General features: G+C 42.1%; 1 protein-coding gene and 1 long non-coding RNA gene across 7 annotated transcripts in view; both read right to left on the reverse strand.

The window, feature by feature from the left end:
- Nucleotides 1-26,485, reverse strand: part of LOC139540101 (tripartite motif-containing protein 44-like) — a 92,092-nt gene that overhangs the window by 40,639 nt on the left and 24,968 nt on the right. For 2 of the 6 annotated variants that reach the window (XM_071343667.1, XM_071343666.1), the window contains exons 3-4: nucleotides 18,123-18,790; nucleotides 12,293-12,370 (exon numbers count right to left, since the gene is read on the reverse strand). In XM_071343667.1, the coding sequence (XP_071199768.1) occupies nucleotides 12,293-12,370; nucleotides 18,123-18,790 (746 nt within the window). Of the gene's footprint in view, nucleotides 1-12,292; nucleotides 12,371-18,122; nucleotides 18,791-25,597; nucleotides 25,895-26,485 lie in introns of those variants that run through there. The other 4 variants (XM_071343671.1, XM_071343668.1, XM_071343670.1 and 1 more) reach the window with 4 other exon arrangements.
- Nucleotides 24,018-25,631, reverse strand: LOC139540103 (uncharacterized). The gene is made up of 2 exons (XR_011668082.1): nucleotides 25,000-25,631; nucleotides 24,018-24,511 (listed from the first exon to the last, which is right to left on the reverse strand). It is a non-coding gene; the product is annotated as an uncharacterized lncRNA (long non-coding RNA).

Below are 26,485 nucleotides of genomic sequence, written 5' to 3' on the forward strand. Positions count from 1 at the left end.
CCCCCCTGTTTGTGGAGCATGGCCCTCTGCCCTTGGACCTCTCTCCCTGGGATGGAGCTGAGCATCTGCCCTGATAGTGAGAGGGGAGGCAGCCATCCGTGCTAATCTTCATTTACACTGGAGCAGACCGAGGCCTCCAACTGGAGACACCAGAGAGAGCGGGTACAGGACTTAATGAAGAGAAAGAGCGAGAGAAACAAAGAGAGAGAGAAAAAGAGAGGCAAAGTGAGAGAGAGGCAAGGAGAGAGAGGACACACTGGCAAGGCCATGGGCATTGGGCCACTGTGCCTCCGAGGCTACACAAAGACAGGGAACGACTGCTAGCTATCAAAATGTTACAGAGGAGAGTTGTGGGTTTGACTAAATATAGTAAACTTCTTAACATTGGCCATGAGAGAGAGAAATAGTGCTGTGCACATGACTTCAGAAGTCTAGACACTCCAATGAAATTAACATCAGACAGTGGCTCCTTTGGGATTAAAGATTCAGAAGGTGCTACCAATTAGTACTGATAGAGAATGCTAACATTGAGCCAACACTCTTGGGACCAGCAAAACATCACATACTCATAGCTGACAGCTAAAGCCTGTATGTGTTTACAATTGTATTTAACCATCACTTGAACTCATAGTCATGCATACATTAGAAATCAAATAAAAGTTTATTTGTCACGTGTACCGAATACAACAGGTGTAGACCTTACAGTGAAATGTTACTTACAGGCTCCAACCAATAGTGCGAAAAAGGTATTAGGTGAACAATAGGTAGGTAAAGAAATAAAACAACAGTAAAAAGACAGGGTATATACAGTAGCGAGGCTATAAAAGTAGCGAGGCTACCTGACTGGTTAGTCAGGCTGATTGAGGTAGTATGTACATGTAGATATGGTTAAAGTTACTATGCATATATGATGAACAGAGAGTAGCAGTAGCGTAAAAAGAGGGGTTGGCGGGTGGTGGGTGCCGGGACACAATGCAGGTAGCCCGGTTAGCCAATTTGCGGGTGCACTGGTTGGTCGGCCCAATTGAGGTAGTATGTACATGAATGTATAGTTAAAGTGACTATGCATATATGATAAACAGAGAGTAGCAGCAGCGTAAAACTAGGGGTTGAGGGGGGGGGGGGGGGGGCTTACACAATGCAAATAGTCTTAGTAGCCATTTGATTACCTATTCAGGAGTATTATGGCTTGGGGGTAAAAACTGTTGAGAAGCCTTTTTGTCCTAGACTTGGCACTCCGGTACCGCTTGTCATGCGGTAGTAGAGAGAACAGTTTATGACTGGGGTGGCTGGGGTCTTTGACAATTTTTAGGGCCTTCCTCTGACACCGCCTGGTGTAGAGGTCCTGGATGGCAGGCAGCTTAGCCCCAGTGATGTACTGGGACGTACGCACTACCCTCTGTAGTGCCTTGCGGTTGGAGGCCGAGCAATTGCCGTACCAGGCAGTGATGCAACCAGTCAGGATGCTCTCGATGTTGCAGCTGTAGAACCTTTTGAGGATCTCAGGACCCATGCCAAATCGTTTTAGTTTCCTGAGGGGGAAATAGGCTTTGTCGTGCCCTTGGACCATTCTAGTTTGTTGTTGATGTGGACACCACGGAATTTGAAGCTCTCAACCTGCTCCACTACAGCCCCGTCGATGAGAATGGGGGCGTGCTCGGTACTCCTTTTCCTGTAGTCCACAATCATCTCCTTAGTCTTGGTTACGTTGAAATATTTAGCATTAGCGTTTCCCCTATATTCATTCCTCCCTGCTGCAACAAATATGTGACTCGTTTCAGAAAACTAGGCGTATGTCGCACATCACTACTTCACAGCAGAGCCATTTGAATGTAAACAAAAAAAATCTATCAAAATGCGTTTCTTGGCAGAAATGTCTTCTGGAACATGTGAACTTTCATGTGCTGTAATAATAAACTTGTATTCCATTTATAAATACAAATGAAATGGTTAAATTATGAGCCTAGTTGGTTTAGCCACAGACAAAGCCAGGAACCTTACCACTAGCCATGATTGGCTGAGATAATGGATGGGCTGGACATGCCTGGAGATGAGTTTGGATTGGTCTGCCATGTAGCATGCGTCTGTCTGTGAAGTGAGCTGTTCAGTATGTGCTGATAGAAAGGACTAACACGCCATTTTTGAAAAGTGTATAACGTTAACCATCGAGAATTACAAAAGTTTTGCTACTTTTCCTCATCAACATTGATGCCCTGAATTTAGCAGGCACTATCGACAGATCAGTTGGAAAAAGTGATTGGCTACTTTCTGCACACGCCACGGTCAGTGGGAACTGGAGTGACTTGACACAACCTTGCCCAACAAGATGTAGCTACAAACAAAACGGAGTTAAATGGTTCCAGTCTGCTGTGAAGCGTTCATCCATGTATACAGGTAAGAGTCTAGCCACATATTCAGATATACGCTTCTAATTTTATCAGAAAGTCGTTGATCTATGTAGTAAAATTATTCGAATCAGAAATCCATGTGCATTGCTAGATAGTCTAATGTTAGATAGCTAACATTGAACCTAGTTTGTTAGCTTTAGCATCCTGCAGATTCGTACTACAGCTATGACAATGTTTGTATTGGTAGTAGTATGAGTTCGGATTATGCTGGTTCATTGTTTAGCTAGCTAGCTACATGTCTAAACAAAAAGACTCCACTTCGGACATATTATTACATGACTCATCAACTTAGCCAGGTGTATCTGGGGGTGATTACCGCCATCTATTGTACTTCATGAACATGTGTAAATGTCTGGACAATAGTAACCCATCCACTTAGCTAAACATGTTGGGGGGTGGTTATAGAATTTCCTTCATATGGCCCATCAATTTTGACAAGTGTGTTGGGTAAGTGTCATCTAATAATTATAAAATATTTCTAAAATATTTTTATCTGGACACTGTTTTTGAAATTGCTACTATGCAAGTCACCATTTCAGTGAACCATTTCTACCTTCCGTATCCTTTGCATGTGACAAATAAACAGATTTTATTGTATATATTGTGCGTTTACCACATGGCCTCACATGTGAATCCTTAATGAGATGGGTGGGGCTAAGGCTTAAGAGGGTATGAAACATGCTGAAAGGGTGTAGACAAAGAAGAACTCTCCAGTTGGTGTAGCAAACAATTCAAGGGCCATTTTCTCAAAAGTGGGGTTACAAGTTTATCAACTTTCAAAGAAGAATTACTTCCCATTGTTCCTCAACTGCAGTGTATGATATACCATTTACTAGCTCGGAGTCATTACTTTTATCCATTGTAAAAAATACTATTTCAAATTTTGCTACATAAGACCAAATCGAGGAGGTTGGTCACATATGTATATTTTTTTTAAAGGGATAGTTATTGGCTCAATGACTGGAAGCCTATGGGAACTGCTAGCATGTAATTGCGCTAACACTAGTAGCAATGCACCCAGGTGCTAACAACTTTAAAAAGTTAAAAGCACCACATTAAACGTAGGAGCACCAGAAAATAAGATTTTCTAAATTGACTGAGATACAGCCTATCAATATGAATTCTACTCACTGTGCACAGACGTCAATTCAAGGTCTATGCTGCGTTGGTTCAACATAATTTCATTGAAATGACATGGAAACAACGTTGATTCAACCAGTGTGTGCCCAGTGGGTAGTTTATTTTGAAGCACATGTTGTGCCCTAGAAACTAATATGTAACACTGTAAAGACATGAGTTTATTATAAAGGCTGAATTGTTTATACAAATACCTGTAATTGAAAATACAAAGTCATTTGTGAAATATTAGGTTCCTACATGGTGTAAAAACACTATTTTCCTATTGAGATGCATTATTTTGAAAATTGTACACGTCCCTTTAAAAACATATTGTGATGATGACATTCAAGAGATCTGTCATTCATTCATCGCTATGTCTATGATCATTGATCTCCTGAAGAAGCTATCCCTTTTACTTTCTTTCTGTGCTCCAAATGTTTGGCTATACTGGTAAAGCTACCAGGTTATTAGCTAGCTAGCCAATGAGGTAACATGACTGAACAGAGTGTAAACAAATGGTTAGACGATGCGGTCCCTGAGATCCGCTATAGGAAGAAAAACAATGTTGCGCCGGTAATAATGGGTCAGATCTTTAGACCTGGTTGGGTTAGAAGCAACACTGAGCAAATCATAAATGAAACATTAAGGCCTGTACACTTGTTATAAAACTTTCTGTGCAGAACATCTCTCCCTATATACTGTAGGTCCGGTTGGTGCTTATCCCCAGTCCAAGGCTATGCGTACTATTTTTACAAGGCCTAAAAAGCATTAATGGAACATTAGCACTAAATGGCTTTGAACAGTCTATCCCTCCCTCTGGCAACAATGGCCCCGCTCTAAACACTTTTCCAGAGAGATCCAAATCCCCATTCTTCTCTCTCTCTAACTCTCGCTCTCTGTTATCGGCATTTCTCTGCAAGCAATCACATTCTCCAAATTACCCACTAACTCAACAAAGGAGAAGTACTTTAAAAAAATATATACTTTCTCCCTTTTTCCCCTCTAAAATAATGTACAAATGGGGAAAGCAAGAGAGGGAGAGTGAGAGAGAGGGTCAGAGAGAGGGAGAGAAAGAGAGGCCCTGTGACATCGGCTGTGAAAGAACGTCAGCTACAGTGAGCTCCTGTTTAATGATACATACGGTAATTAAATTTAAATGCTGTGAAAAGAGAGAAAGAAGGATAAATGGAGGTAGAGGTAGATTGAGAGGGAAATAGGGAGAGAGAAATAGCCCAACACCATATTTTTTTTTAATGCATTTCTGTCTGTTCCTGGCCTCCCCGTGACAGCTTTAATGTGTCTACTGCTGTTGTAGATTTTCTGAAGCAGGGTAAAGAGATGGAGACAGATGGTATATATATTGTATGTATTACTAGGCGCTCCTGAAATGGAGTGATTTCTCACAAAACCCAGATTTTTTCTTTTTAAAGATTTGTTTTTTTTTCACGAAATGTAATCCATCGAATAGTCCTTTGAAGGAAAGATTGTTGACATATTTGACATTTGTATCTAAAAGCAAAATTGAGAAATAATTGATCAAAGTTGGCGTTTTTATGACATTTTGGCCACATCCAGGCCTTTAAATCAAATCAAATTGTATTAGTCAGACGCACCGAATACAACAGGTGTAGGTAGACCTTACAGTGAAATGCTTACTTACGAGCCCCTAACCGACAATGCAGTTAAAAAAAATACGGATAAGAATAAGAGATAAAAGTAATAAGTAATTAAAGAGCAGCAGTAAAAAAATAACAACATATACAGGGGGGTGCTGGTACAGAGTCAATGTGCGGGGGCATCGGTTAGTTGATGTAGTATGTACATCTAGGTAGATTTAATTAAAGTGGCAGTGGTGTGGAGAGGGGAGGGGGGGGCAATGCGAATAGTCTGGCCATTTAACTAGATGTTCAGGAGTCTTATGGCTTGGGGGTAGAAGCCTCTTGGACCTAGACTTGGCGCTCCGGTACCGCTTACCTTGTGGTAGCAGGGAGAACAGTTTATAACTAGGGTGGCTGGAGTCTTTGACTATTTCTAGGGCCTTCCTCTGACACCGCCTGGTATAGAGGTCCTGCCCAGGCCTTCTTTAAGAGTCTATAATATTTAATCTATAGATGCTACAAAGCATAAACTGGTGTCATATGAAGATTTAGCGCCTGCTATGCAATGAGTATTTTTATTAAAATATAATAATTGTTACATTAATTAATGACCATGGAAAAATAAGCAAATTTTTCAATAAAATACACTCCATGTGCACATCAAAGTTCCAAAGTGGGATCTCAGCTAGTTTTAAAGAGCGAATGCCCCTAAAAAGCAAGTAATCCCTTTGAAAATGGCCTATGTGGCATCGATATGGGTCAGTAACATTTATTCTAGTGTCGAAATGTTGGTCTCATCTAAAACGTAGTTTGGAACTCTTGCGCGTCACAACAAGTAAATGAAGGTTGCGTTTGGATGAACAATTATGACAAGATATCATGCCCCGTTATGCCAAGCTCCATATGCAAATCATCCCTCTGCCCTTCCCTTATGATTAGGGCTCTGTTGTTTCATCTCCCCCAACGCGCTCAAAGGATCACTGCCATTAGAGACTGAAAACACCAATACGTATTGACCATGCCTCTATGGTGTGCATGCCCAGCCGAAGGACCCTAGTATGCAGAATAGGTGCTTGGAGTTTGTCGGCCCCCGTCTGCACCAGTAGTGCTAGCTTGGTGTGCAACGACCCGTGGTAGTTAATTATAACCAAAGATACTGGAATATAATGCACTCTCTGAACAGGCACCCCATTAACATTGACGGGCTGAAGTGGAGCGGGTCGAGAGTTTCAAGTTCCTTGGTGTCCACATCACCAACGAACTATCATGGTCCAAACACACCAAGACAGTCGTGAAAAGGGCACGACAACACCTTTTCCCCCTCAGGAGACGGAAAAGATTTGGCATGAGTCCCCAGATCCTCAAAAAGTTCTACAGCTGCACCAGAGCATCCTGACCAGTTGCATCACCACCTGGTATGGCAACTGCTCGGTATCTGACCGTAAGGAGCTACAGATGGTAGTGCGCATGGCCCAGTACATCACTGGGGCCAATCTTCCTGCCATCCAGGACCTATATAATAGGAGCTGTCAGAGGAAAGACCATACAATTGTCAGAGACTCCAGTCACCCAAGTCATAGACTGTTTTCTCTGCTACAGCACGGCAAGCGGTGCCGGAGTGCCAAGTCTAAAACCAAAAGGCTCCTTAACAGCTTTTACCCCCAAGCCATAAGACTGCTGAACAATTAATCAAATGACCACCGGACAATTTACATTTGTGGCCCGATTCAGGAAACTAGGCAAGTCATGACTTCACAGGAGAGCTGTGTGAAAGTAAAACATTTTTTTTATATCAAAATGCGTTTTTGGCAGAAATGCCTTCTCGACCATGTGAACTTTCATGTGCCTTAATATCAAACTGATATGCCATCTGTAAATATGAATAAAAGAGATAAATTACAAGCATAGTTGGTTTAGCCACAGAAAAAGCAGGCAACCTTCCCGATAGCCATGATTGGCTGAGATAATGAGTGGGCTGGACATGCCGAGAGATGAGTTTGGATTGGTGTGCCATATAGCACTCGTCTGTCTATTGGAGCTGGTCAGTATGTCTAGGTAATCGTGTCAAACGCAGCTTTTCTTTATTGAAATTGAGCTCAGGTTCATCATGTTTCCATTGATCATCCTTGAGATGTTTCTACAACTTGATTGGAGTCCACCTGTGGTTTGGAAAGGCACACACCTGTCTATATAAAAAGGTCTCACAGTTGACAGAGAATGTAAAAGCAAAAACCAAGCCATGAGGTCAAAGGAATTGTCAATAGAGCTCCGGGACAGGATTGTGTTGAGGCACCGATCTGGGAAGGGTACCAAAACATTTCTGCAGCATTGAAGGTTCCCAAGAACACAGTGGCGTCCATCATTCTTAAATGGAAGAAGTTTGGAACCATCAAGACTCTTCCTAGTTCTGGCCGCCCGGCCAAATTGAGCAATCGGGAGAAGGGCCTTGGTCATGGAGGTGACCAGAACCCAATGGTGACTCTGACTGAGCTCCAGAGTTCCTCTGTGGAGAAAGGAGAACCTCCACCAATCAGTCCTTTATGGTAGTGTGGCCAGACGGAATCCACTCCTCAGTAAAAGGCACATGACAGCCCGCTTGGAGTTTACCAAAAAGGCACCTAAAGGACTCTCAGACCATGAGAAACAATATTCTCTGGTCTGATGAAACCACGACTGAACTCTTTGGCTGGAATGCCAAGCGTCACGTCTGGAGGAAACCTGGAAACCCGTGGAGATGTTTTTCAGCGGCAGAGACTGGGAAACTAGTCAGGATTGAGGGGAGGATGAACGGAGAAAGGTACAGAGAGATCTTTGATGAAAACCTGCTCAGGACCTCAGAGGGGGGGGTTCACCTTCCAAAAGGACAACAACCCTAAGCCCACAGCCAAGACAACGCAGGAGTGGCTTCGGGACAAGTCTCTGAATGTCCTTGAGTGGCCCTACCTGAGCCCGGACTTGAACCCGATCGAACATTTCTGGAGAGACCTGGAAATAGCTGTGCAGCGAAGTTCCCCATCCACCCTGACAGAGATTGAGAGGATCTGCAGAGAAGAATGGGAGAAACTCCCCAAATCCAGGTGTGCCACGTATGTAGCATCATACCCAAGAAGACTAGGCCGTAATCGTTGCCAAAGGTGCTTCACCAAAGTATTGAGTAAAGGGTCTGAATACTTACGTAAATGTAACAAAATGTGGAAAAAGTCAAGGGGTCTGAATACTTTCCGAATGCACTGTTCAAACTTCAACATTGTACCTGTTTTGGTAAAACATAGTCACTGTTCTATTACCAGTGGCAGGTACTATGTGTGTATGTGTTCACAGAAACATGTATGGAGCCAGCACATGGAGACTTGCAAGAATGTGATGAAGTCCAGACTGACAGACTAGCTTGATACTGATGTAACTAAATGGAGAGACCTGGCACTCAGCACTAACATTTTACTAGACACAACTTTTACTTGTATTGTATTTTTTTTTTATTGATTTGAATGGTATCATTCAATATGGGGAGGGAGAATCCTGTGTATGCGGGACACCACACAGGAAGGTGTGTGACATGTTTGCCAAAGTAATTTCATTACCACCAGACAAAATGCCAATAGGCACAGTATCTGTATCAGCTGGGAATGGTGAAAGGTACACGTTGTTATATCAGCAGAATGCTGCTTCTATGGTATTATATAAAAGGTTGTTTGGCAAGGACACATCCAAGAAACATCCAAGTCAAACCACACCCCCAAACCAACTCACGCTTGGCTTCTGTCATGGCCACCAGCAATTCTTGAGGAGCAAGTTCCGCTTTAAAGTTATTGCAGAGAATTTCGCATATTATGTTCAGCAATATCTTGCCCAAATATGTTTATCTTTTCTTATATTTGTAAAGTAAAGTAAAGAAAGTTATTGAAATCAAAACACTACTGATATTACAGAGCAAACGATAAAGCTTCATATGACACCAATGTTTGCTTAGTCGCACCTACAGATGAAACACTATGGAGTCTTAAAGGAGGCCTGTGGAAGGCCAAATATAAATATGCCAACTTTGATCAATTATTTCTCAATTATGCTTTTAGATACAAATGTCAAATATATGTCAACAATTCTTCCTCCAAAAGACTATTCTATGGATTACACTTTGTGAAATCCCACAAATCAATGGTCCCTGTCTGAGGTGATTGAGTAGGCAGCCAGGCAACACCACAGAAGGCAGTGCGCCACTGACAGAATTATGCAGAGACAGTAAATAAAATAAGAGACAGAGGTAAATATGCTGACTACCTGCTGCCTTGATCTAAACCTCCCCGCGTCACACAATGTTACCTGCTCTCTGAGACAGACACAGACACACAGAGAGAGACGCACAGACAGAGACATGCAGGTAGGCGGTTAGGTATGCAGGCAGGCGGATAGATATGCAGGCAGGCAGGCATACCCCCCATCCTATCCTAATCCCCTGGTCACCCATTAATATGTATGGACTGAGTCACAGCATTACTGTGCTTTTTGTATAATATTCCATTCTCCCTGCAGGTATAGTGTGTGTGTGTGTTCCATCCCCCAGCAGAGCATGGAGATATGAGTTAAGAGACGTGAAGATTAAAATCCCCATACCTGAGGCAGAGTACATAATTAAGTAGAGAGAATTTAATAAGTAAACAGCAGCTATGGGTTAAACCTCTTTATCCACTCACCTCCCTGAAAAGCACACACATGTACGCACACACACACACTCCCTTGGGACCATGCTAAAGTTTAATCTCTTCAAACTTCCCCTTCACACACACACCCTTCCCTCTGCCAGCATTGAACTATAGCAGCTAGTAGTCTTGCATAATGAAAAGCTGTGACATTTGAGAGCATGGAGAGGACACACTGACAAATCCACCTAATGGTTCCTGACGCTTCAGCCTGTGAGTGAGGAGGGAAGTGGATTCTCCTGAACACGCCACACCTCTCTGGTGGGAAGACAGGAGACAAAAGGTCCAGGAAGGCCCGGGGGCAGCATTGGTATCCTAGTATGATAATATGCCAGGGCTGGTATTCGAGTGAGTACGATATTAAACTGATTATGGCAGTAGGCAGATTATGCAATAGTCATGGAAACACCTTAAGTCTGCTTATATTAAATCGCCATAAGGTCCAAATTGAACTATGCATAAGTCGATTAAAACACCTGGTTTTCTGAGCAATCTTTCAACTTATTAGGACATCTAAAGACCTCAATCGGCGTTCCAGCGGTGTATTTGACCAGCTCATGTGCTACCACCAGCCGAGTGTCACGCCGTGACCATAGAGAGCCTTTTTATTCTCTATTTTGGTTAGGTCGGGGTGTGACTAGGGTGGGTAATCTAGGTTGTTTTATTTCTATGTTGGCTTGGTATGGTTCCCAATCAGAGGCAGCTGTTTAGCGTTCTCTCTGATTGGGGATCATATTTAGGCAGCCATCTTGTTTATGTGTAGTTGCATGTGAGCACTCCATAGCTTCACGTGTCGTTTAGTCTTTATTGTTTTGTTGTGCGGTTCACTTATAATAAAAATGTCGAACCGATTTCACGCTGCGCTTTGGTCCGAATGTTCTTACGACGATCGTGACAGAGAGCCTCCCTCTTTAGCACAAGTGAAGTGTGTTCGGAACAACTGAATGCATGTGTCTTAGAAGTAGTTTTCACATACAAACTTTATATATGTCTGAACTCAGAATCAAATAGGCTTCCCAAACATAACATGGTCACTGTGGTAGAATGTTTATTTTGATTGGCATTGATAAGAGTGCAGGTAGCCTGATTTCAGATGTGTCCATGTAAATATAATTATTAGGGAAATCGTTCTTCTTGCAAAGCATGTCAACGTTTTAATCAAACTATTATATTAATCTGACTATCCACAATAATCACATTATTGTGTACATGTAACTGTACTCAGTGACTACTTGCCAATAAGGGTACTCAGTGACTACTTGCCAATATTACCTTTTCACAGGGTGTTCAAATTAACCTTATGGTGCTTGACAGCGGGTCAGCTCTCAGATGGGGCGGCATTACGCTGCTCCGCTCACAGAGACATAGTTATGTAACAACACAGCAGAGTGTTAAGGCTGCAGGGTTCGCTGGAGGGCCAGGTTCAACACTGTCTATGGTAAATAAATTAGACCTGGCTGATTAGCAATGACCTCCCACGTGCGCACGCACGAACACACAGATTTACTCCCAGTGACTAAGTCCCCTTCACTAAGTTATTTAGGCTGACATTAAAGCCATTATTTCCAAGGTTGACCGGGGATAAAGAAAGTCTATTTGAGTTGCTGTGTGTTAAAATGGGCCAACCTGGCAAGAGGGAGAGCAACTTAGCTACCTGCCAATCCTATAGCCTACTGTAGGAACCAACAGCACAAAGGGAAATGATTAATATCACTCTGACCGCTGCCAAATAATCAATCCCATACACTGAACAATAAACTCCTTAGAGGAAAACCTACAGTCACTAACACAGTATAAAGGACTCTGTGCTATTTTCTATTTTATTTAACCTTAATTAACTAGGCAAGTCATTTAAGAACAAATTCTTATTTACAATGACGGCCTACCCCGGCAAAACCTTGACGCTGGTCCAATTGTGCGCCGCCCTATGGGACTCCCAATCACGACCGGTTGTGATACAGCCTGGAATCGAACCAGGGTCTGTAGTGACGCCTCTAGCACTGAGATGCTGTGCCTTAGACTGCTGTGCCACTTCTGAGCCCTCTGCTATGTCTCAGAAGTAAACCAGGATGTATCCCTGTTACTCCAGTACTGCTCAACAAAGCCATAGATGTCTGTCTGGGAGGAGATGAAGACAGATTTAGATGGTGATGCCATAAATACCTAGGTTTTTAGAAAGGTATGACGCTCCAGGAAGCCAAGTGGAAGCCTTCTCAGTGAACGGAACAGTGAGTAGATAGGAATAATTAGGTCCCATGTATACTTCTCCTCTGTCTCATTTAGGATGTAATCTCTGTGTAATCCATCTTTAGCTCACACTAGACTGATGTGTGTCATACTGCCACAGCTGGGTTTTGTTCTTAGAGAATTAGGAGAATAAATCAGACTTTCTTGTTCAAAGCAGTGTTCTGAGGTAGAAACACTGTCGGCCATATTGGAATGTTAGTTGTAATAGTGTGGTTGTACTGACCTCAGGGTTGGTCCACTTGGTCTTGATATGGTCAGCCATGTTCTGTGTGCAGCCCAGCAGGTCATAACCCTCCCTGCTCTGGAGGAGAACAAAGACAACACAGAGACAGACAGTCACACAATTTGAAGTTGGTTAGTTTTTGAACTTTGTAAAATTCCATCACTCCTAGGCTTAATCTATTCCTCAGAGGCAAAATTATGATGATGATTACCCCACTTGGTTCATCACTAATTGGTACTATAATGATACTGAGTGTAAATGGGGTAGTGATAATGTCATCTCTCTCCTCCCTGCGTAGTGATGATGGTGTCATTCCCTCTCCTGCACATTATCCATGATATCTCCTCTGCCCACAGAGAGCAGTCAGTTAGTCAGTGAGTCACGGGATGGGACGGGCTGTAAAACGCCTGCAGTAAAAAGCCATCTGGGAAGGAATTTCTCCCTAGCCAAACAGACATTGGAATATGTTAATCATATTCCAAATAATAAATCTTGTTTCCATACAAATTATTAATAGGGCTTAATAATTGGGAGGATTTGTCATGGAGGTCATTGTAGCCTTTACATGGTGGCATACTATTATTATTTTGACATGAAATCATTGTGTTAAACATATGGAGATACTCTGCTCAACTTTTAGAAAGCCCTAGTGTGTTGACTGGAGGTAATGTATCCGTGCATGAGAGCTATTAGTCTATTGTTATCATAAAATATTACAGACACTACATAAACAATATTGATAGTATTGTTTCTCCTATAGGGGATGTAATTTGCAGTAGAGGGCTTAGAATGAGTTACATACAGGCTGTGTCACTTCACTGTATGCCAGCCTTTTAAATACAACTATACTAAATATAATCACGTCACCAAATAATTGATTAAAACACACTATTTTGCAAAGAAGGTCTACAGTAGCCTCAACTCTGTAGGGTAGCACCATGGTGTAGCCGGAAGACAGCTAGATTCCGTCCTCCTCTGGATACATTGACTTCAATACAAAACCTAGGAGGCTCATGGTTCTTCTTCCAAAATGAAAGAGAAGCAAGAAAAAAAGAGAGAGAGATTGCCTTTTTTCTCTCACTTTGTTTCCCTTACTTAGTTAGCAAATGCAGCTAGCTAGTTCAGCCTACTCAAACATCCTGCTCAAACAGAGGGATGCTATGTTAGCTAGCTGGCTATGACTATCCAACAGAACACTGGAACTCTTCCAAGTCTAGGTAAACTATTGGTTTGACAAATGTATTGTATTGCCACCCCGCCGGTGTAAGTGCTTACCGACTTTACACTGTAACGTTACTGCATGATTGTAGCGGGTTTATGAACGCGTTAGTTCTATTAGCTATTAGCTGACTATGACGTTACTTTAGCTAATATGGTGACAACGATGTAGGCTGTGTGTAGTGGTTTGGCTTGGAAAGGTTTTTTCACCTGGTCACATACAGCTGATGTGCATTGAAATCCACAAGCGAAAGGAAGAGTTGAGAGGAGAGCGCATAGATGCGAGAAGGAATACAACGTGGCTGATATGAAAGTGAACGTGATCAGGGGTGTATTCATTTCGCCAATCCTGTTGAAAAATGATTCCTATAACAGAAGCAAACGGACCAAAATGGGGATAAACATACCTGAATTTGTCCAATAGAAACTCTTGTTTGCAAATGTTGGACTAATGATTACACCCTATATCAGCTAGATGCAAGCAGGATGGTGCAAGGCTGTATTGAATGTCACTGTCTGTCCATGTGTCACTGTCTGTCACCTCAAATTTGTCTCTCGACCTGTGTGCACCTACATTGTAAACTTTCATTCATAGGCTAGGTTGTAGCAACCTCGTGATGGGTATAGGGAAACATTGAGTATCGTGTAGTAGTCTAAACCTATGAACTGGGTGAATGGAATATGAATGACAGTCATCCAATATGCTGTAATAGAAATAAGGCCATGCTGAAGAAAAAAAACAAAATGCCTCCCTCATCTTAAATGGCACTGAACGCCACTGCTATGATTTCTATCCATGAAGAATACCTTTGCAGGTCATCTAGTCAAGGACACAGGTGGCAAGGATCTCTCTCCCCCTTTACAATGGAATGGAAGTTTAGAACTCTTGTTGCCCTTTGTTAAGGGTCTGCATGTTTGTATACACTATATATACAAAAGTATAAAAGGACACCCCTTCAGATTAGTAGATTATCTTGTGGCTGAATGGAAGCAAGTCCCCACAGCAATGTTCCAACATCTAGTGGAAAGCCTTCCCAGAAGAGTGGAGGCTGTTATAGCAGACAGGGGGACCAACTCCATATTAATGCCCATGATTTCAGAATGAGATGTTTGGCAAGCAGATGTCCACATACTTTTGGTCATGTACTGTAGTGTTTTGTTAAATTGTGGGACTGTGCTTATATCCATGTTATAAATGTGGTACTGCGCTTATATCAAGGTTATTAACGGTGGTACAGTGTAGAGGTCGACCGATTAATCGGAATGGCCGATTAATATAACAAATTCATAACAAATCGGAAATCGGTATTTTTGGGCGCCGATTTGCCGTTTTTTTTTTTTTTTTAACACCTTTATTTAATCTTTATTTAACTAGGCAAGTCAGTTAAGAACACATTCTTATTTTCAATGACGGCCTAGGAACAGATTTTTAACCTTGTCAGCTCGGGGGATCCAATCTTGCAAACTTACAGTTAACTAGTCCAATGCTCTAACACTGATTACATTGCACTCCACGAGGAGCCTGCCTGTGCCGCGAATGCAGTAAGCTAAGGTAAATTGCTAGCTAGTATTAAACTTATCTTATAAAAAACAATCAATCAATGACTGTCATTGCTCCAATGTGTACTTAACCATAAACATCAATGCCTTTCTTAAAATCAATACACAAGTATATATTTTTAAACCTGCATATTTAGCTAAAAGAAATCCAAGTTAGCAGGCAATATTAACCAGGTGAAATTGTGTCATTTCTCTTGCGTTCATTGCACGCAGTCAGGGTATATGCAACAGTTTGGGCCGCCTGGCTCATTGCGAACTAATTTGCCAGAATTTTACGTAATTATGACATAACATTGAAGGTTGTGCAATGTAACAGGAATATTTAGACTAATGGATGCCACCCGTTTGATAAAATACGGAACGGAATAAATATTTAGTTTGAGGAGATAGTTTCCGGATTAGTCAAAGGTATATGGTTTAGAGAGAAATAGTCGACGCGTTATAATTCCTGTAATAACTTTAGGCTGAACTTGAAAGGGGTTCCTTCGTTATTTTACCGTTCATGTCTTCCATAGAGAATGTCTTGATCTACTTCAAATAAGGTCTGTGTTTCGTGCAGGCTTAAACCGCCTCGACGTTTTGATACCCGTGTAAATCTCACTAGGATAAGGTAACGTTTGTCAACATATTTTCATAAATCCACTCTACAAAAAAAAAGATATTCTCTTATATTTAGCCAATATTGATCAGAGTTACCTTGTCCTATGGATATCTACACAGTTATAAAATTGGCAATGTGGTGTAAGCCTACACGAAACACAGACCTTATTTTAAGTGAATCTAAAAAATATCCTATGGAATAAATGAAGGAACCGCTTTTCAGATTTTGCTAGAAGGTGTCACGGGAATTATGACTCGCACTTTGGTCGTCAATTCTTACCATGCCCATTATTAAAATAGGATTTCCTGCATATAGAATGACAGTTTTTGTTTTCAACATTCATCACAGGTATCTTAAACTCTATTTTTATTCAAACAGTTGAGAGTATTTGTCTCCTAAGCAGACTCTTCAGTATCATTGTCACTTCAGAGCTGTGTGTGTGTGTGTGTGTATTTATGTATTATATTAAGTGAAAATAAAAGTGTTCATTGTTCATTCAGTATTGTTGCAATTGTCATTATTACAAAAATGTGTGTGTGTGTATGATTTATATATATATATATATATATACAGTGGGGAGAACAAGTATTTGATACACTGCCGATTTTGCAGGTTTTCCTACTTACAAAGCATGTAGAGGTCTGTAATTTTTATCATAGGTACACTTCAACTGTGAGAGATGGAATCTAAAACAAAAATCCAGAAAATCACATTGTATGATTTTTAAGTAATTAATTTGCATTTTATTGCATGACATAAGTATTTGATCACCTACCAACCAGTAAGAATTCCGGCTCTCACAGACCTGTTAGTTTTTCTTTAAGAAGCCCTCCTGTTCTCCACTCATTACCTGTATTAACTGCACCTGTTTGAACTCGTTACCTGTATAAAAGACACCTGTCCACACACTCAATCAAACAGACTCCAACCTCTCCACAATGGCCAAGACCAGAGAGCTGTGTAAGGACATCAGGGATCAAATTGTAGACCTGCACAAGGCTGGGATGGGCTACAGGACAATAGGCAAGCAGCTTGGTGAGAAGGCAACAACTGTTGGCGCAATTATTAGAAAATGGAAGAAGTTCAAGATGACGGTCAATCACCCTCGGTCTGGGGCTCCATGCAAGATCTCACCTCGTGGGGCATCAATGATCATGAGGAAGGTGAGGGATCAGCCCAGAACTACACGGCAGGACCTGGTCAATGACCTGAAGAGAGCTGGGACCACAGTCTCAAAGAAAACCAATAGCAACACACTACGCCGTCATGGATTAAAATCCTGCAGTGCACGCAAGGTCCCTCTGCTCAAGCCAGCGCATGTCCAGGACCGTCTGAAGTTTGCCAATGACCATCTGGATTATCCAGAGGAGGAATGGGAGAAGGTCATGTGGTCTGATGAGACAAAAATTGAGTTTTTTGGTCTAAACTCCACTCGCCGTGTTTGGAGGAAGAAGAAGGATGAGTACAACCCCAAGAACACCATCCCAACCGTGAAGCATGGAGGTGGAAACATCATTCTTTGGGGATGCTTTTCTGCAAAGGGGACAGGACGACTGCACCGTATTGAGGGGAGGATGGATGGGGCCATGTATCGCGAGATCTTGGCCAACAACCTCCTTCCCTCAGTAAGAGCATTGAAGATGGGTCGTGGCTGGGTCTTCCAGCAAGACAACGACCCGAAACACACAGCCAGGGCAACTAAGGAGTGGCTCTGTAAGAAGCATCTCAAGGTCTTGGAGTGGCCTAGCCAGTCTCCAGACCTGAACCCAATAGAAAATCTTTGGAGGGAGCTGAAAGTCCGTATTGCCCAGCGACAGCCCCGAAACCTGAAGGATCTGGAGAAGGTCTGTATGGAGGAGGAGTGGGCCAAAATCCCTGCTGCAGTGTGTACAAACCTGGTCAAGAACTACAGGAAACGTATGATCTTTGTAATTGCAAACAAAGGTTTCTGTACCAAATATTAAGTTCTGCTTTTCTGATGTATCAAATACTTATGTCATGCAATAAAATGCTAATTAATTACTTAAAAATCATACAATGTGATTTTCTGGATTTTTGTTTTAGATTCCGTCTCTCACAGTTGAAGTGTACCTATGATAAAAATTACAGACCTCTATATGCTTTGTAAGTAGGAAAACCTGCAAAATCGGCAGTGTATCAAATACTTGTTCTCCCCACTGTATATATATATATATATATATATATATATATATATATATATATATATAACTTTTTTAAACTTTTTTATATAAATCGGCCTATTAATCGGTATCGGCTTTTTTTGTCCTCCAATAATCAGTATCGGTATCGGCGTTGAAAAATCATAATCGGTCGACCTCTAGTACAGTGTAATATCTATGTTATAAACATGTGTTGACAGGTAGTGAACATTCTTATGTGAAGTCATTGCGAGTCCGCCTGCAGGTATGATATCATTTAAGTGCGACTCACCTTCTGCCAGATGTAGGCCTCGCGCAAGGTGATGATCTCATGCTCGCGGTGCTCCCCCTGCACGGCACACACCACACAGATGACCTTCTCGTCAGTCTTGCAGTAAAGAGTACCCTCCTGGCCATGCTCATTACAGCGCAGCCTCTCCACTGTCACCGTCTCCCTCTTACTACCCCCCTCTGGGGCTGCCACCACCTCTTCATCACCATCATCTTCATCATCAACTTTCCCCTCCCCCTGGACTCTCTCTCCTCCACACGCCTCGTTCTCTTGTACCCCAGTCCCACCACATGCCCCATTTTCCACCACCTCTTGCTCTGCCCTACGCCCAATCTCTCGAACCCTTTCCTCCCCCTCCTCTGTGTCTCTGTCCCTGGCCGGCTGTTGGGACCGGGGCTGGGGTTGCTCCACTTCCTGGCCGTAGGGCGTCAGTAGGTGTCGTGTGCTGTGGACATGTTTCTCAGCGTGGGTAGAGCAGAAGGCGAAGCTGCAGGTGTAACACACCTGGGTTGCCTGCTGGGCCTCATCAGGCTCACAAGCGTCACATGACCCGTCCATCTGTGGTAACTCCTCCTCCTCAGGTTCTCCACTTCCTCTCCAGGGTTCCCCTTGGTCTGTCATTGTGGTGGGTATGAGTAGGCTGAATAGGGGGCTAAGAGCAGCACACCCTGTAGGAGAGATCAGTAGTACAGGACAGAGTATATAAATAGTGGTGACAAGGGAACATACTCACACCAAGCTCTGCAGAAAGGTTATGTAGTCAGAATGTTACAGTCAGCTCCTCTAGACATATCCCGTGTTTGGGAGGGACAGACAATCTCTCTCTAAGAATACAACAGTAATCTACACCTTTAACAAACACATCCTCCTACTGTACATCACCTAAGCAACAGTAACAAAATTATTCCACAGGTACTGTACTGGGTTGGGTAGGTTACTTTCTAAATGTAATCCGTTACAGTTACCTGTCCAAAATTGTAATAGGCAAAGTAATTTTTGGATTAACCAAACTCAGTAAAGTAATCTGATTACTTTGGGTTACTTTCCCCTTAAGAGGCTATTAGAAGATGACAAAGATCTATTGCAGGATAAACCAATGTTAGAGTTGACATAGCTGGCCATAAATCGATGTTGCATTTTACTTTATGGGTTGGTTATGTAGGCCGCTTATAACCCATTGCTTTCTACTACAGATAATAATACGATTAGGCTATATCGTTACAAAAAAAATCTAAGTCTGTCAGATTTCCCGTGATTCCAATTAATTCAATACCCCTTGATCTTCAAGAATATTAAATATGGAAATATAGACTAGCCGAATAGTTTTACCTGAGCATATACACACACATTTTTATATACTCAGTCGGGGTCTCAATTTACTGTTTAGAATTAGAATAGTAGGATACACAGAGTGCAATTTTGAAATGTTGTTGTGTTTCAGCAGATTTTATCTTGTTATGTCACTCAAATTAGCCATGTCAGCTAAGAATTTTTTGATTGGTAAATTAGTCTAGCCAGATATCTAAACTATTAATAATGGCCGAATAACTACCAGGCACGAAGGGCACATACCCAGGGGCCCTCGTTGATTTTGTTAGTCACTCTCACTCAGATATAATTAACATGGCATAAATTATGGCAAAATGTGTAGAATTGCAGGTAATTCGTTTTAAAACTACAACATTTTCTCTACGCCCCATGGCAAAATGTGTAGAATTGCAGCAAGTGAACTTCCTCTCTGCCGTCAAGAGAGTGGTGACTAAAGTGTTTTGCCCGAGGTGTGTGTGTGTGTGTGTGGGGGGGGGGGGGGGGGGTCCATCCAAAGCTCGCTTAGGGCCTCCCATTTGATGATTAGCAGAGCGGGCTCCTGTGGTTGACGGTTGCAGTAAAAAAATGTTGATATAAATATACACTACCGGTCAAAAGTTTTAGAACACCTACTCATTCAAGGGTTTTTCTTTATTTTTACAATGTAGAATAATAGCGAAGACATCAAAAATATGAAAGAACAGCCTGGAATAACAGAATCATGTAGTAACCAACAACAACAAAAAAAGTGTTAAATCTAAATATATTTTATATTTGAGATTCTTCAAAATAGCCTTGATGACAGCTTTGCAAACTCTTGGCATTCTCTCAACCAGCTTCACCTGGAATGCTTTTCCAACAGTCTTGAAGGAATTCCCACATATGCTGAGCACTTGCTGACTCCTCCCAAACCATCTCAATTTGGTTGAGGTCGGGGGATTGTGGAGGCCAGGTCATCTGAGGAAGCACTACATCACTCGACCTTCTTGGTCAGATAGCCCTTACACATCCTGGAGGTGTGTTGGGTCATTGTCCAGTTGAAAAATAATATTATATTCCCACTAAGCCCAAACCAGATGGGATGGCGTATCGCTGCAGAATGCTGTGGTAGCCATGCTGCTTAAGTTTGCCTTGAATTGTAAATAAATCACTGACAGTGTCATCAACAAAGCACCCCTACACCATAACACCTCCTCCATGCTTTATGGTGGGAAATACACGTGGAGATCATCCGTTCACCTACACAGCGTCTCACAAAGACACGGCGGTTGGAACCAAAAATCTCCAATTTGGACTCCAGACCAAAGGACAAATTTCCACCAAATTCAACCGATCGCTGCCTGCACCTGCCCTCCTGTCCAGCATCACTACTCTGGATGGTTCTGACTTATAATATGTGGACAACTACAAATACCTAGGTGTCTGGTTAGACTGTAAACTCTCCTTCCAGACTCACATCAAACATCTCCAATCCAAAGTTAAACCTAGAATTGGCTTCCTATTTCGCAACAAAGCATCCTTCACTCATGCTGACATACATACCCTTGTAGAACTGACCATCCTACCGATCCTCGACTTCGGCGATGTCATTTACCCTACTCAATAAATTGGATGCAGTCTATCACAGTACCATCCGTTTTGTCACCAAAGCCCCATATACTACCCAACACTGCGACCCGTACGCTCTCGTTGGCTGGCCCTCGCTTCATACTCATCGCCAAACCCACTGGCTCCAGGTCATTTACAAGTCTCTGCTAGGTAAAGCCCCACCTTATCTCAGCTCGCTGGTCACCATAGCAGCACCCACCTGTAGCACACACTCCAGCAGGTATATCTCTCTGGTCACCCCCAAAGCCAATGCCTCCTTTGGCCGCCTCTCCTTCCAGTTCTCTGTTGCCAATGACTGGAACGAACTACAAAAATCTCTGAAACTGGAAACACTTATCTCCCTCACTAGCTTTAAGCACCAGCTGTCAGAGCAGCTCACATATTACTGCACCTGTACATAGCCCATCTATAATTTAGCCCAAACAACTACCTCTTCCCCTACTGTATTTATTTAGCTCCTTTGCACCCCATTGTTTCTAGTTCTACTTTGCACATTCTTCCACTGCAAAACAACCATTCCAGTGTTTTACTGGCTATATTGTATTTACTTCGCCAACATGATCTTTTTTTGCCTTTACCTCCCTTATCTCACCTCATTTACTCACACTGTATATAGACTTATATTTCTACTGTATTATTGACTGTATGTTTGTTTTACTCTATGTGTAACTCTGTGTTGTTGTATGTGTCGAACTGCTTTGCTTCATCTTGGCCAGGTCGCAATTGTAAATGAGAACTTGTTCTCAACTTGCCTAACTGGTTAAATAAAGGTGAAATAAAATAAATATAAATAAATAAAGCAAGAAATAAGATATAAACGTGTGAGGTAGAATGCCCTGCCCCTTCACGGTCAGGCAGTTCACACTCCATGTGTCCACCTTCACATAGTCTGTGTTCAAAATACCCACTTGCATTCTGCGTTCTCCCGTTCTTTCAAGGGTGATCTTCCGAGAATACCTGAAACAGCATATTGTGTAGATTGGGAGAACGCAGAGCGCTTAAAATCCCCAAAAATTTAAAGGTACCTCGACGTGACCTCTAACCTAAACAGTAAAGTTAATCACGCACCTGGCGTCAAAAAATATATATTGTGTAGCATAAAAGCATGTGGACCCCCCTTCAAATTTGTGGATTTGGCCATTTCAGCCACACCCGTTGCTGACAGGTGTATAAAAATCGAGCACACAAACAGGGGCAGTAGTATTGTCTTACTGAAGAGCTCAGTGACTTTCAACGTGGCAACATCATAGCATGCCACCTTTCCAACAAGTCAGATCATCACATCTCTGGCTGCTAGAACTGCCACGGTCAACTGTATGTGCTCTTATTGTGAAGTGGAAACATCTCGGAGCAACAATGGCACAGCCGCAAAGTCGTAGGCCACACAAGCTCACAGAACGGGACCGCCGAGTGCTGAAGTGGGTAGCAAGGAAAAAAATTGTCTGTCCTAAGATGCAACACTCACTACTGAGTTCCAAACTGTCTCTTGAAACAACATCAGCACAAGAACTGTTTGTTGGGATCTTAATAAAATGGGTTTCCATGGTCTGGGGCTGTTTTTAATGGTTTGGGCTAGGCCTCTTAGTTCCAGTAAAGGGAAATCTTAACGCTACAGCATACAATGACATTCTAGACGATTCTGTGCTTCCAACTTTGTGGCAACAGTTTGGGGAAGGCCCTTTCCTCTTTCAGCATGACAATGCCCCTGTGCACAAAGCGAGGTCCATACAGAAATGGTTTGTGGAGATTGGTGTGGAAGAACTAGACTGGCCTGCACAGAGCCTTGACCTCAACCCCATCGAACACCTTTGGGATGAATTGGAACGGCGACTGTGAGCCAGGCCTAATCGTCCAACATCAGTGCCCAACCTCATTAATGCGGTTGTGGCTGAATGAAAGCCCCCACAGCAATATTCCAACATCTAGTGGGTAGCCTTCCCAGAAGAGTGAAGGCTGTTATAGCAGCAAAGGGGGACCAACTCCATAATAATGCCAATGGTTTTGGAATGAGATGTTTGATGAGCAGGTGTCCACATACTTTTAGTCATGTAGTGTAGCTATCTACATCCATTTACAACATACCCAATGTAGTAGTGTTAGCCACTAGTGCTACCAATTCAGTGAAGGACTATCCCAGAATGGAAATATTTAACACAAATACTAAGTAAAAAAGGAGCAGAATCGATTCTCTCAGTACCGGTCACTGAATTAAGCTGAAACCAACCAGAATTGCTTGGTCTGCTGCTACATCATTGTGGACGTATGACAGGTAAGCTTTCATGCATTGTACTATGGCTGAAGCAACAACAACAACAACAACAAAAAAATGAAATAAGCTATTTTGCTTACTGTTTAAGAATGATACATAGCCAGAATAGTGGTGTTTCACTGTAAATCTGATATTGCATTACATTAGGACTGCTGGTGTTTTATTTCCAACGAGCAGGCTTACATTGTGAGAAATTCATACAACAACCATGCATATTATTAAATTACACCGATGTTCAAGACAGCTTGGTTTGATATTCACCCTATGCATTGATAACTAATTGATAGGCAATATGATTCAATACAACTAGATTAGGTCTAGACTACTTCATCTTAATGTAAACTAAATGTATTGGATACAAAACTAACACTGGCATATTATAAAGGAGAACATGTCCAATTGAATTATATGCATACATATCAAACAGGAATATATATTAAATGAATACACCAAGTATTATTCATGCCTTTCTCTCTCCTTGCAGGGGATTAGACAGATGAACTGCAGTCCCCAGATGCCCATGCCTCAAAACCAGAATTGTGTGGAGACATCAACACCGGTTATTTCTTATAAAATATTAACCCTGTTGTTTTCCTGTATCTGTCTACAGTATGAATACAACAGGATACACATGGTCCAAAGAAATGTTTACGTGCAGGTTCATTCTCAACAAAGTAACAATAAGAAATAAAATAAATACCAACAAAAAGTAAATGGCTCAGTAGCATAAACCTTTAATCAACCCCAAGAGAGACATCAAGGAGATTAACATTCAAAAGCTTGTTCAGGACATGAGGGCACATTTCTTCACAACAGCCACAAGTTTTTTAATACACAGGACAGGAGTTTATAGGTTTTTGTTCCAACCTTTCACCAACACCTCATTCAACTAATTGTGGTCTAAATTGTAGACAAATAGTTGAACATGGTGTTTGCTGGGCAGTAATAAAATGTGCACACAGTACAGTACCCTGGGGCAGAAATCATCCACATCTGTATTTTAGAATGAGCTTCATATGGTACAATGAGCTGACATGTTTGCATGATGGAGAATACAGGGTGGATCCACGGCTAACATAGTGACATTGCACACTGCTGATTAAGTTCCTGACTAAACTCCTGTGATAGGGTGATTTTCCTGGTGGACAGAAGGTTCTCAAGTTCTTCACATCTGTCTGGGTGATGGGGTGGGATGTGCGTCAACCTGAGGAAAACAGAGCAGAAACATAAAGCCAAGGGAGGGTAAACTAACCTCACTGCTCAAATGTAAAATGCTGGTTGAAGCTGCTGAGAACCACAACTAGCTTTGTTAATGTGCAATGGTTTTTCATATTCATAGGCTTGATCACGTTTTAAGTTTTAAAACGTTAATTTCATTATATGCAATGGTGAAACAAGAGGGGAGGGGAAAGTGACAAGAAGAAAGTTAGCTAGCGTTAGGTAAACATACTACATGCATGCATTTTTACTGATCATTTAAGAATGCACAAATAACTTGCCTGGCTAGCAAGCCTAGATTGAACAGAACACCGTTAGCTGCATTTCCTGCTGTTTTTTTTTAATCAGATGTTAAAATGTCTTGGCTCCAAACCAGTCGCCGCAGTGACTCAACATTTGAATAAAACATTTATATGAAAGTAATTCGTTCAACATTTTAACAAAATATGGTGAATCAATAAACCTAATACTTACATTTTACAAAGTTATTCCTTATTCCTCTGGAACATTTTCTTCCAAGCAGGGACCTCAGACCCCGTTAATTCAAAAGTTTCACTGTGTCGCAAGGTGTTATGGGATATCCTCCCCGGCTAACGAAAAAAATATGCTCCCATGCGTGCTTTGTTTTCAGACTTTTCGCTTATAGAACTTCCGGTAAACTAAGTACATACTTGCCTTTTTGCGTTCTTATGTTTGGAGTCGCACTTGAAAAATGACAGTTGGCTTACGTACTCGCTATACGCTCTAGATAGAACACAAGTATGCATTTTGGAACACATTAATAGTTTATGAGACAAAGGCTGGTACTGTAGGTCCGTAGTAATATTTACGATTATACACAGCAGGGCCTAAACTAAATTCAAACCCGCTCTTTTGCTTTCTCTAAAGTTCTCCTTCTCTCTATGTTGGGGCCTATCCCTCCTGAACACTGCTCGAGTATTCTCTCTCCTTCCTGACACAAACAACCAGCACAAACCGGGCTACGCTGCAAAAAAAATCCCCCTCTTCTCCCCTCTGCTATATCCAGTTCTCTGACTCATTCACACACTCACTTTTCCCCTGTGGGGCCTACCAGTGTGCAGCTCAGTTGAAATGGGTACTCACTGCTGGTATTTCTGTGAGGCAGGGTCTGCAGTCTCGTTCTCTTTCTGTCGCTCTTCGTTTTACTCTCTGCTGGGGAGAGCACAGCCAGTGTTGACGTTAGCTAGCTAGCTAGCACTTCCTTATGCCAACTGCCCTGGTCTGTTGTGCTCTAGCCTGCCCTACTTTCACTTCACAGCTGAAGCTCTGGCTGCATTCACTTCCTTGTTTTCCTCAGCTGCTGGGTATTTCTTTTCTCCCCCCTTCTCTCTTTACTTCCTGGTTCTCTAGCGGCAGCCGGAAAGAGAGACACAGAGGTGGAAGAGGGAAATTATCTTGACAACCATAAAGGTAGAGGGAGCAGCCCGCTAGCGGAGCAGGATTTGAAGGCTTCAGAGGGAGAGGAAACAAACTCTTCCACCGTTCTCCTCAGAGAGAGCTACGAGGCTATTGAGCGAGCCTCTACATAAGTAGAAGTGTTTTGGTCAGTGTTTAGAGTGCTGCCTGCTACTCTATAGTGAAACACAAATACATTTTTCATTAACTAAACCGGCTACGTTGAGTGGCCATGTGCTATTTCAGACGCTTGACACGCTGAAAGTCAGCCTCTCCCATCTACTCATTGTTTTTTAGGAGAATACTAACCCACATAGGTGATTGAAAGATGAACAAGGCCCACACTCCAGTCCATTTGGTGGCGGTAATGCAACTTAAAGTTGGTTGCCAACTGCCATATAGAATCCTCAGAAGAAGAAGAAATATACGAAAGATGAGAGATTAATAAAAGGGAACTAACTAAAAACATTATAGGTTTCCCCTTTATCTGTGGATTAAATGTCAGATTAGAAAAAACACGATTGTATATGACACAAAATGGGTC

This window comes from Salvelinus alpinus, chromosome 15 (assembly GCF_045679555.1).
Source record: "Salvelinus alpinus chromosome 15, SLU_Salpinus.1, whole genome shotgun sequence".
NCBI lineage: Eukaryota > Metazoa > Chordata > Actinopteri > Salmoniformes > Salmonidae > Salvelinus > Salvelinus alpinus.